The sequence below is a fragment of the Pelodiscus sinensis genome, chromosome 15 (genome assembly GCF_049634645.1).
Source record: "Pelodiscus sinensis isolate JC-2024 chromosome 15, ASM4963464v1, whole genome shotgun sequence".
NCBI lineage: Eukaryota > Metazoa > Chordata > Testudines > Trionychidae > Pelodiscus > Pelodiscus sinensis.
The window spans coordinates 1,275,891-1,288,922 of NC_134725.1; the positions used below are offsets into that span (position 1 = coordinate 1,275,891).

At 46.4% G+C, this 13,032-nt stretch overlaps 1 protein-coding gene across 1 annotated transcript in view; it reads left to right on the forward strand.

Moving 5' to 3' along the window:
- The window catches only part of LOC112547596 (BICD family-like cargo adapter 1), a 281,178-nt gene that overhangs the window by 222,144 nt on the left and 46,002 nt on the right, over positions 1–13,032 (forward strand). The window contains exons 9-10 of the mRNA XM_075897779.1: positions 4,175–4,305; positions 8,667–8,787. Of these exons, the coding sequence (XP_075753894.1) occupies positions 4,175–4,305; positions 8,667–8,787 (252 nt within the window). The remainder of the gene's footprint in view (positions 1–4,174; positions 4,306–8,666; positions 8,788–13,032) is intronic.

Below are 13,032 nucleotides of genomic sequence, written 5' to 3' on the forward strand. Positions count from 1 at the left end.
CTATAGGCCTGTTAGTTTGACATCTGTAGTATGCAAGATCTTGGAAAAAAATTTGAAGGAGAAAGTAGTTAGAGACATTGAGGCTAATGGCAATTGGGACAAATTACAACATGGTTTTACAAAAGGTAGATCGTGCCAAGCCAACCTGATCTCCTTTTTTGAGAAAGTAACAGATTTTTTAGATAAAGGAAATGCAGTGGATCTAATCTACCTCGACTTTAGTAAGGCATTTGTTTAAGAAGGATGAATTCAATCTGGAACAGGTACAAAGAAGGGCCACTAGGATGATCCGAGGAATGGAAAACCTGTCTTATGAAAGGAGACTCAAGGAGCTTGGCTTGTTTACCTTAACCAGAAGAAGGCTGAGGGGGGACATGATTGCACTCTTTAAATAGATTAGAGGGATAAATACCAGGGAGGGAGAGGAATTATTTAAGCTTAATACCAATGTGGACACAAGAACAAATGGATAGAAGGTGGCTAGTAGGAAGTTTAGACTTGAGATTAGACGAAGGTTTCTAACCATTAGAGGAGTGAGGTTCTGGAACAGCCTTCCAAGGGAAGTAGTGGGGGCAAAAGATCTATCTGGCTTCAAGATTAAACTAGATGGGTTTATGAAGGGGATGGTTTGATGAGATAACATGATCTTGGTAACTAATTGACCATTCATTATCAGTGGGAAATAGGTCAATGGAGGGATGATAGGAGTTACTATAGAGAACTTTCTGGGTGTCTGGCTGGTGAGTCTTGCCCACATGCTCAGGGTTTAGCTGATCGCCATATTTGGCGTCGGGAAGGAATTTTCCTCCAGGGTAGATTGGCAGAGGCCCTGGAGGTTTTTCGCCTTCCTCTGTAGCATGGGGTACAGGTCACAGCTGGAGGATTCTCTGCATCTTGGGGTCTTCAAAGTATTTGAAGGCTTCAATATCTGAGATATAGGTGAGAGGATTATTCTAGGAGGGGGTGGGTGAGATTCTGTGGCCTGCACTGTGCAGGGGGTCAGACTAGATGATCATAATGGTCCCTTCTGATCTTAAAGTCTATGAGTCTGTCCCACTGTATGAATGTTTTATACACAAAAAGATCCTTGAACCCTAGAGCTCGTGTGGCAATTTCACAGAGAACAGCTCATTCTTAGGAATATGCTAACATGGAGAAGACTCAAGTTAAAGCCAGAGCCCTTCCTAGGGATGAAAGAGTTGCTCCCAGCTCTACTTGAGACAAAGTGTTGTGTAGCTTCTTACCATTAATTCTACTACAACTCACTACCTCACCTCTCAAAGCTGGGAAATAATGGTCACACACTGCTCAGCATCGGTGAAGTCTCAGCTACAGTACTGTGTCTGGCTCTGGGTGCCACACTAAGAAAGAGGTGAACAAAAAGGGGGAGAGTTCACAGGAGAGCAACAGAAATGACAGGCAGGAGAAGATGTAATCAGATTAATCTGCAGGAAGGGAGATTTAGGTTAGATAGTAGGAAAAAATTCTAACTATATGTGCATTTAAGCTCTGGAATAGTTTTCCATGGGAGGTTGTGAAATCTTCCCCCCCCCCCCCCCCCCCCCCATTAGAAGTTAACAGGTCAGACAAACACCTGTCAGAGATGGTCTAAATTTACTTGGTTCTGCCTTAGCATAGGGGGTGGACTGGCTGACCTCTTGAGGTCCCTTCCAGCCTTACATTTCTGTGTGTCTGTATTCTTCACTGGGACCAGAGGTGAAAGTAAGGTGGTGTGCCCCCTCCCCCCCCCCCGCGCACACCACTCAGGTAAGAACCAGCTGGGGCACTCTGCTGCAGGAGGGGGGCATACTCCCAGCTGGGCTCCTGGAGCTCTCCTGCAGGTTGCTATGCTAAGCAGCAGGCAGGTGAAAGGGGTTGGCTGGAGGTGTGCCCCACACTGGTCTGGGACTGCCCAAGCCCCCCAACCCGCCCTAAAGACCTTCCATTCCTACTGACGCTGCTTGTTGCTTGCTGTTCCCCTTCTGTCACTGTCAGGGAGTGAGAGGAATGTGCACAGCCTGTGTGTCTGCATTCCTCTACCTCCTGGCTGGTGCAGAAGAAGGCAGAGGAGTGACCGACCCATGCTGTGAGCTTTCCTTTCACCCCGACAGTGATAGAAATGGAAGAGCAAGCAACAAGCAGTATCATTAGGAATCAGGGGGCTTCAGCCATCCTGCCCTCCCTAAAGGATGCCCTTGTCCCCCTGCATTCCCTACGGACACCCCCAATCCCCTGCCCTGAGTCCCCATGCCTCCAGTCCCAATTCCTGCACACCTCCATAGACATCCATCCCCCTGTCCTGAGTTCCTCCTCACACCCTCAACCCTGACTCTCGCACCACCCCCAATCCCCTGAGCCCCTCCTCACACCCCCAACTCCTGCACCCCACACACCACAGCCCCCTGCACACCACCTCACACTTAGGCTATGTCTAGACTGCAGGCTTCTTTCGAAAGAGGCTCTTTCGAAAGCATCTTTCGAAAGAGCCTCTTTCAAAAGATCGCGTCTAGACTGCAGGCGGATCTTTCGAAAGAGAAATCCGCTTTTTCAAAAGAGAGCACCTAGCGAGTCTGGATGCTCTCTTTCGAAGACGGCCTCTTTACATTGAAGAACGCCTTCTTTCGAAAGAGGAACTTTCGAAGGAAGGCGTTCTTCCTCGTGAAACGAGGTTTACCGCCATCGAAAGAAAAGCCGCGTTCTTTCGAAATAATTTCGAAAGAACGCGGCTTGAGTCTGGATGCAGGGGAAGTTTTTTCGGGAAAAGGCTACTTTTCCCGAAAAAACCCCTGAGTCTGGACACGGCCTTAAATTTTTACAGGTATTGTCATATCACACACCCCAACCCCCTGCCCTGAGCTACACCCCTCTGGGGGCAATACAACAGTACTTGTAAGAAACGTAGGTTACTTTCATCTCTGACTGGGACACAGGGAGACTCCAACACTGTGTAAGATTTCAGCCTAGTAAACACATCTCACCCTCTCCTTCAGTCTCCCAGAGAGATTTGCCAGCCATTACTGTATATTCAGCAGGTTTCACAACTCCATCTTCAAAAGCAGGATCTCTGTGTACATTCACCTCTCACAATTGCTCTGTGCCCAGAAGGAGATCCATGGCAGATACTTTTCTGCTGTCACTGGAAGTATTGATGTGGAGATGAACTTAACTGCCTTCCCTCCACCCGTGATGTGTAGCGAAGGTTGTGTCAGAGAAAGGTTTCCAAGGCGGTAGTGCAGTAATGATAATGGAACTCCTGTGTACAGCAGACCAGGAGACTAAGTGCCTATAGAAGATTGCAGAGCTATGATTTAGCAACTCCCTCAATTTCACACACTGTTAATTCACTTTAGACAAGTATAAAAGGTAAATACATTAATAGATTAAATATTTTACATGTATTTTAAAGTCTAATTAAAATTCTGATGAGTGTCAGTAATTCCCTCCGTAGAGCTGAATGGCCTTTTTTTATATCACTCATGTATGGGTTGTTGTTTTTTTTTTAACAGCTCACTGCTTCTAGAGAGAGGATTATCAGGGGGAAAAAATAAAATTATTTTTCTTATTAAAGGTTATTGCGGGAATGGGAGGGTGCACTTGAAAATTTATGAACCAGGTGAGGTCAAGGACAGATCAGAGACCAGAGTACAGGCTGAGAGGACACTGGCTCAACAGAAGAGTCCCTTGGTGAAGTAGTAACATTTTGACACAACCTCCAATGGCTGTAGTGCAGTTGAGAAAGCAGGATCATAAGCCAGCTCCTTTATGGAAGATCAGAGTGGCTGCAGTGGAGCATTTAAAATGGCCTTTAACATTATACATGGTGATCATTGAATATAATGGAGTGGAGTCATTGCCATCTGATGGCAATTTGGTGGCCCATGTCAAATAAGTTGGCCACCTTAGGCCTTGGAAGTGGGAGCCACTACTTCAATTATCACCATTGTAAAAGCACAGGTTTGATGGGCCTAGAGACTAGAAACTCTCAGCCCTACAAGCTAGTTTATTCAGCTAAGAGCTAAGGCACATGCCCAGTGATAGCCAGCCACTGTTTATGCTACCTGCTCTGTGCTTAGAGGACATTTCTCTTCAAGGCTGCAAGTTGGGCACCTTCCACCAGTACTAACTGTTACCTGAAAGGAGAAATATTTGACTGTGCTCTTTCTGTTCCTGACAGGTGACGCTGCTGAGTGTGGAGATGACTGTGCTGAAAGAGGAAAGGGACAGGCTCCAAGGGTCAGCTGAAGATAAGGAGACAAACGAACAGCTTCTGAAGGCCATCAGGGATCGAGATGAAGCCATTGCTAAGTACCAGAATTCTATCAAAGAACAGAGAAGGGTTGGGGTTGTGGTCTCAGAATCTACCCACCAGTTTGTTCAAAGCAGCTGCTTTGCTTTCTTGCCATGCTGCTGCCAGTAAGGTGGTAGATCATCCCACTTCTGAGTACTGAGGAGTCCTGCTAAGTGCCTGTGACAGGGCACCAGGGTCCTGATCCCTGGAAATTCCTGAAACCAGCAATTCTACTCGCTCATTTAAAAAAAAAAAAAAAAAAAAAACCTCCATGGCTACGTCTAGACTGGCATGGTTTTCCGCAAATGCTTTTAACGGAAAAGTTTTTCCGTTAAAAGCATTTGCAGAAAAGAGCATCTAGATTGGCACGGACGCTTTTCCGCAAAAAGTGCTTTTGTGGAAAAGCGTCCGTGCCAATCTAGATGCGGTTTTGCGCAAGAAAGCCCCAATCGCCATTTTCGCCATTGGGGCTTTTTTGCGCAAAATACCACCACGTTGTCTACACTGGCCCTCTTGTGCAAAAGCATTTGCGCGAGAGGGCTTTTGCCCGAACGGGAGCAGCATAGCATTTCCGCAAGAACACTGACAATCTTACATGAGATCGTCAGTGTTCTCGTGGAAATTCAAGTGGCCAGTGTGGACAGCTGGCAAGTTTTTCCGCAGAAGCACTTGCTTTTGCAGAAAAACTTGCCAGTCTAGACGCAGCCCATGGCTACGTCTAGACTACATCCCTTTTTCGTAAAAGGGATGTAAATTAGACTTACCGCAATTGCTAATGAAGCAGGGATTTAAGTCTCCCCCGCTTCATTAGCATAAAAACGGCTGCCATCCCCCCCCCCCCCCCCCCCGCACAGAGCTTTGTCGGAAAAAAGCGCCAGTCTAGATGCTGATCTTGCAGAAAATAAAGCCTTTTCCGAAAGATCCCTTACTTCATGGGAGGGATAAGGGATCTTTCGGAAAAGGCTTTATTTTCTGCAAGATCAGCATCTAGACTGGCGCTTTTTTCCCCCCAACAAAGCTCTGTGCGGGGTGGGGGGGGGGGGGGGGGGGGAATGGCAGCCGTTTTTATGCTAATGAAGCAGGGGAGATTTAAATCCCCGCTTCATTAGCAATTGTAATACGTCCAATTTACATCCCTTTTACGAAAAAGGGATGTCGTCTAGACGTAGCCCATAAGTCTTAGCAACTTTGGGGGACAGATCTTTCCATCAAGCCAAGGGATGGCTATTGCTTAATTGGGAAGGGAACAAATACTGAAACTGGTCCCTTACTCCTCCTATTGTCTTTTGCTTTTCCAGCCTCCCTTCCAGGTCCTTTGTATATCTCTGCTACTGCACCTTCTACAAATTGTTCCATAGCTCTTCCATGCCTTTTATTCCATTCTGCTCTGATGCCTCTGTGAATCTCTCTCATTGCAATCCTCTGGTGCTTCAGTTATGCTTCTCCGCCTGCCTTTTTTTAAACTGACCTTTCTTGTGTCACACCTCCCCTATGCTCTGCTTCCCCTTTCTCCTGCTTTACTTTCTCTGTGCAACCCTGTCACTGCATCCCTCTGTCCTCCCCCTCCCATGACTCTGATCCAGTCTTTTGCCACATTCCCCCCCCCCCCCCCATCTTTGCTGGCCCAGTTTTAGGAAGCCTGAGGGAGGAACATAAAGTTCAGGACACCAGGATCTGGAGAAATGGGGAGAGGGCAAAAAGCACTCGTATGCGGTTTACTATAGATCAGAGACGATTTTCTAACCTTCAGTGAAGCAAGACAGGACAGAACACAATACAGCCTATTTCCTTACAGCAGTGCCTAATCCTTGCTGGGTTGGTAAGAGGAACAAAGCACATAGAATTATGCACATATGAGAGGAGTGAGGGCAAATAAAAGAGGCCATTGTGTGTGCTTGCTGATTACATGATCTGTCAAATGTTCTTTACAGTGACCCAAAGGGTACCAAATCCTTTCAGAATGCAATTGTATCAGCGCCATCTGCTGGCAGAAGTAGGGGATGTCCCTGCTACTGATGTTTGATGCAAAAGGCTTGCTTTGACATTTAAGAGCAGTATAGGTTGCCAGTTCTACTGTATCTATGGTAACTATGCCACTCGGGGGATGCCTAACTTCCACTGTTAATATCTAGCAGGAATGGGCTGAATTACAACAGAAGCATATTTTTCAAAGATACTCAGACCTGGGGCCTTTCACTGGAGATCTGCAGATTCTTTGCTATTCAGGTCCATAGTGTTTCACATGAGAAGAGCCATTAATAGTTATGGTGTGTGAAACTGGGTCTGTGTGATATTAGTAGAGAGAGGGTGTATAGTAATTGTGACTGATTGCAGCCAAGGGAAGAGTGGGATGGTGCTTTAGGGGAGAGTGTTTGTGCATGTACATTTAAAGAAAAACAGAAAAAAGGCACATCCCACGCACAAAGGTGACATCCCCTTCCAAACTTCAAAGCCTGGAGGCATTGGACCATTTCAGTAGAGCAGCTGCAAGAATATCATTAATGTGGACAAAATGTATTTCCCTCTTAGCGCAAGCCATTTTTGCTGAAACTTTTCAAAACACTTCCACCTCAGGCAGACAGCCAGTGTGACAGGGTGCGATTACAGAAGAGCCCTTGGGGTGCTTCCTGGAGTGCTGACAAAGCCAATGACACCCCAGAGCGCAAGGAGGCCAGTGTCTCACTACCCTGTCCTGCTGGGCCAGATGATCTAGTCTCCCCCAGCCAAGGCACACTGAAAATCTTCAGGTCTGACAAAAATGCAGTTTTGAGCTCAGCTTCAAGGGAAACCCACTCCCCAAATGGAATCAGAACCCCAAATGAATTGTTTAGGTAAGCCCCCTTTAACAGTGACAGGGGGATGTACACACTGATTGCTCCCCCAGGTAACAATTATTTACACAAGGCTTAGTAAATAAAATAATTTTTATCAAGTAAAAGCAGTAGGATTTAAAGTGGCTGAAAGTGAAAAAGGCAGATCAAAGTGAATTACAAATTTAAAATAAAAAACCCATAGGTAGTTCTAACACTTATCACAAACTTATTACAACCTCACCCTAAAAATGTTCTTATTCCAGCTAAGCCTCCAAACCAGGCAAGTCCCCTTTTCCCTGGGGTCTTCAGTGTGCCATGCCAGCCAAAGAATCTGCTAGCTTCACATTGTTGTATAGATTCCACTTTGGGCAGGAATTCTGTTTCTACATTCCATCCTTACACAGACAATTACCTGGTCAGACCCTACCAGTTCGGGTGGTCATGTGACTTCCTAAGACCAACCACTGCTTGGACTCAAAGACAAAAGGGGCTGTTTACAGGTGATCACCCAGACATTGAGGGAAACACCTTTTTAAAGCCATAAATCATTCCATACCCCATATATCTAACTTACACGCAAGAATGATACATACACCAAAATAAGATATACAAACCCAGCAGATTATGACATGAAGATTGATAGGTTACATAAGGCAATTTTTCCAACACATATTTGAGTTATTCATATTTGTAACCATAAGTCAATTTCATAAAGCATTTGGGGGGGGGGGGGGTGAGCCGGCACACGCAGCTGGAAAATTTCAGCCTGAACAGTTAATTTGGCAAAGTTAAGCAAATGAGAACAGTATTTCATAATGGGAGGTGTCAAGCATTGCTAAGTGTAGGTGGTGCTATCAGCTCTGCCTATAATACAAAAGCTAATTCCCAGACCACTCCCCTGTGGAAAAGCAGGGCAAAGTTGTTATTGCAGGGTAGCAGATGAATCATGGTTAATACAAATATCAGAACAAACTTGCATCTAAAATTAGCCGCTGAGATATTCCCTTCCAGTTTCATTTCTTGGTAGTATGAGGCACAGGAAATGGTTGAATAAAGACTTCCAAGTGTAAACTGTTTGGGGCAGGGTCTCAGCACTGGAAACCTGATAAATTGAGTAGAGTATGTCCCACATGCCATTAGCCCTCTGAAGACAGCTTGCTAACTTGGTGTGGCTTACTGAAGAGGGATAAGGGATCTTTCGGAAAAGGCTTTATTTTCCAAAAAATTCGCGTCTAGACTGGTGCTTTTTTCCGGCAAAGCTCCGAGCTGGAAAAAAGCGGCAGCCATGTTTATGCTAATGAAGCAGGGGGGATTTAAATCCCCCACTTCATTTGCAATGTGTCTAATTTGCATCCCTTTTACAGAAAAGGGATAAAGTCTAGACACAGCCACTGAGTATTCAGAGCCCTTTGGCAGACCTCCTGTCAAGTTCCATATCCAGATTTTGCTGAATGCCCCGAATGGAAGTCAGTGAACACTAGTGAGGTGGTTCCTGCAACCTGCAGGAATTGATCAAGATAAAACTGAATTGTGCTCTGAGATTGTCCATGTCTTTTACACCCCAGGAAGAATTCAGTGGAAATGGAACTAGCCAAGTGTAAGATCGACATGATGTCTTTGAACAGTCAGCTGCTGGATGCTATTCGACAGAAACGGAACCTCTTACAGCAGCTTGAGGCATGGCAGGTAGGTGAAGCCCAATATCAGTGCAGAGCGGATCACTGGCTCAAGGGGAGGGGTATGATGGTTGAGGAAGGGAAAGTTCCACAGGTTGACTCATTCTTGTCTATCAGCTCATGTCACACTTGAAGCTGGAATGTCTCTGGAAGACAGAAGTTGGTGTTTCTCAGGGGGAAGTAAGAGATAGGTGTGAAGGACACAATCCACAGATCCACCTAGAGCTCCGGAGTTAAAGCAGGGGAGTGATTTATGGACTTGCACCATTGCACACAGTGGCTGTTACAATGGACTGTATAGAAACCAAGTATTTAATATGGGGATAGAGCAACAAAAGGAACCAACTCTTAATTTCACAGTTGCACATAGCCCTAGTGACAGGTATGCCTCTGTTTGAAAACTCAACTCCTTTCTAACAGCTATGACCTGGCTCTGGGATGTGGACATGAAAGAGTTTTGTTGTGAAGGGACAAAGGTTCCTTACTCTAGATTTCCTGTGTCCACAGGGCAGAGACATTGGCCATCTTAGATCAGATTACTATCTGAGTAACATGCTGACTGAAGACACATTTGTAATATAACAGGGTGGTCTGGGTGCATGGCTGAGAGGGTCAAATTGGGATGAATTGCTTAGAACTAGGGCTACTTACCACCCAAGACTGGCATCCTCCTCTATAAGGCAACAAACCAGTTACACAGAGCACTTCAGCTGACACTCTGGCCAGCAAGAATTCTCACAAGCAACCCCTCCTTAGACACTCCAGCGTTACCTGTGCCACAACCAGCACCATGCCTACAGAGGTGAAGGGTTATGAAAACCCATCTCACGAACTCCAAACAGGTTCTCCCAGTCCCGAAGGACCAGCCACAATCCCAGGTCAATTTATACCTCAGATCTTACCCACAAGAGCATGCTGGGCCAATCCTTTAGAATCTAAAGGTGTATTAATAAAAGAAAGAAAAAGTTGAGGAGGATTGTTAAAGAAAGCACATTGTATACATCAGTCACCACGTTCTTGATGCAGGCTCTTAGCAGAGATGTAACAGACTGCCAGCTTAAAAGTCTCTGAAGTACATCCTATGGTAGGATGGGTCAACGCTCCTTCCCAGCTCTGTTAACCTCAGAAGCATCTTGTGGTAAAGACAAAGATGGAAGATCCCCCCCATGCAGAGAGAAATCCATTGTTCTCCTGAGTGATGGTACCTCCCAAAATAGGGCTGATCACATGGAGCCCACCCACTAAGCTGTCCATATTCTTTTAGGCAAAGAGCCATGGGGTATCAAGGTATGTCCTTTTTAAGCAAGGGGTCATTGTGTGCTCCTCAGGTGTTTATTGACAACACTTGAGTCATTCTCCATGCAGCATAGCTAGTGACTGGGTTGCCACCCCTCACAAATAGGTGAGCAATGCCTGCTGCTGTCTCCCAGACAGAAAATGTTTAAAATAAGTACAGAGCCTATATTCCTGACTTCACATGAAAAAATACACAAGTATGAGTAGCATAAATAGAATCAGCATAGCATAAGCTTTCATTAGACACCTCACATGGTCCACTTTGTACAGTATTTGGGGCAAACAAAGCAGTGGGTGCAACAAGGATCTGTGTTTTCCTATTAAAATCCAATGACATCATAACATGTACCAGGACTAAATTGTCTAAAAACTTCAGTTAGTCTCCATTTCAGATAGGGAACAGAGAGAAATTAAATCATTTACATCAGAAAAATCTAGCTAGAAGGAAAGTTGAAAACTCAATCCCACTCCAAATTATATGGGGGCAGCAACTAACCTGGATTCTTCCAGTTTGGGAGGCATTATTACCAAAGTCATGCAAAGCCAGAGATCACGTGAGAGAAATAAGATGCAGTAGTTATTAATTTGGACAAATAGTATGGGGGGGGGGGGAGGAATGTGTGAAAAAAGATAAGCGAAAGGAAGGACAGAAAGATCAAGGCAAAGAGACAGAAATTGATGGATCTCTGGTTTGTTGTAGGTTGTTACATAAGATGACTGCACTGACTATTCAACCTGACTAGTAGAAACTTCTCCCATTCACCCTCTCTCCTATTTCAACTCCACTATATTTTCATTTCTCTCTTTCTCCTGCATACAGTTTGCTTCCTCAGGGCTTTTTACTATCTGGCTCCTTTGGTTTCTGATCTAGTGGCCTCCCAGTTCCTGTACCAACAGCTTTAGTTGTACAATCCTCCTGCCTTCAAGGTGAGCTCCCATGCTCCATCCCATCCACATCCAGTGTTGTTTCATTCTCTGCTGAATGAAAATGTGTCCCCCACAGATTACACTAGCCTCTGTTCCATTCACTACTTTCATTACACATCGCACCCTCCATGATCATTTCCACACGGTGCAAGGTACCCATTGGAATTCACTGTTTCCTATGGCTGTTCCCTTTTAACACCTGTTTTCCTCTCCGAAGCATAGGGTCTGATTCTGTTTCCACTGAAGCTAGTGAGTGTTGTTTTAACAGGAGCAAGAACAGGTCTATAAAGGTAAAATTCTACCTTCACTGACACTTGCACAACCCATTGACTTTAGTGAGGTTGCACAGGTAAACTGATGGCAAGTGTCTCTTGACATGTTGTGGCAGATTTACAGGCACAAGCTCCCACTCTCCGGCAGGAGGGTGGGGCCCAGCGATCCCACCATCTTAAAAGTCTGGGGGAGGGGAAATCCCTGGGGCTCTCAGCCCCTAAGTCTTGCCCCCTTCTGGGGCTCAATAATGGTAGTCTCTGCCCAGTAGGCCAATTGGGTGGCAGTACTCAATGCATAATTAGAGTGTAATATGGGGGAGGAGGGGGTTTAGGGGGACCCGGGCCCTCCCTCTCCACCAAGTCCCAGCCCGGGGCCCTAAGGGTTCAGGGTGTTTGACCCCTAGCCAGCTGACAGGGTTCCACCCCAAAGCACGTCAGCCCACGGGCGCCAAAAGCACTCTTCCCCGGGCTGCTTCCTATCCCCCTCCTGAGTACCACCACCACCACCCCCCGGATTTGTCCAAGGGACTTACCGGTCTGGTGGCTTCTCCGGCACTTTTGCCTCTGCCCCGAGTTTCTGGGGTATGCGGGCCGCTCCTCCACCGGGGCGACCCACTTCGCTCCAAGAGGGGTGACAAGCACCTCCAACTCCGCACCCCGTCCCACTAGCCTCTCCTCCGGGCCTTTTCAAGCAGCCTGCCGCTAGACGCTGCTCCACCCCCTCTGCGTCCCGCCGCTCCGGGCCGTTGCCGTCTGCGGCTTCCCAGCGTCGCGTCGCCCCGCCCCCTTGCTGATGGAGTGGGCGGAGTCATGCCGGTCCTAGTGCAGGCCCGTCACACATGTGCACAAATCTTATTACACAGGTGAGATGAGCTATTGGTTTCGGTGAGAGCAAACAGCTTTGTGAATGGAAAGGTCTGGTCTATTTTAGTGAAGCTAATAGAGTCTGGCTGGAAAATAGACATTAATGACAACATACTCTTCAGAAAATACTAATACTGAAGTCCTTCTGCTCTGACAAACTTCACAGGTTTGATGGGTGTTAGAAAAGCTAGTTGTGAACAGGAAAATATAATGGATCATTGCCATTTTAAATCATCAGAATTATTGTACTCTTGGGCTACATCTAGACCGGCATGATTTTCTGCAAATGCTTTTAACGGAAAAGTTTTCCGTTTAGACGCTCTTTTCCACAAATGCTTTTGATTGGCATGGACGCTTTTCCGCAAAAGCACTTTTTGCAGAAAAGCGTCCGTGCCAATCTAGACACGCTTTTGCACAAAAAAGCCCCAATCGCCATTTTAGCCATCGGGGCTTTTTTGCAGAAAACAGTACTGTGCTGTCTACCGCAAAGGCGGTCTTCTCTCTGGATCGTGGGTTGAGAGGGATCTGCCAGTACCCCTTGGTGAGCTCTAGAGTTGTGATGTATTTGGCCATCCCCAGCCAGTCCAGCAGCTCATCAACTCGGGGCATCGGGTAAGCGTAAAACTTGGAAATTGCACTGACTTTGCAAAAGTCAATGCAGAAACATAGGTTCCCGTCTGGTTTCAGGACCAACACAATGGGGCTCCGCCACTCGCTCTGGGAGGGTTCTATCATGCACCAATTCCAGCACTGTCTTGATTTCCTTCTGGACCACTTCCCGCCTTTGCCAGGGGAGAGGGTGGGTTGCTTCCCGGACCACAGTCCCAGGGGTTGTTTGGATTTTGATAGAATACCGTAGTGTGTCCCAGTAGGGCAGTAAACATTACCTGAAAGGA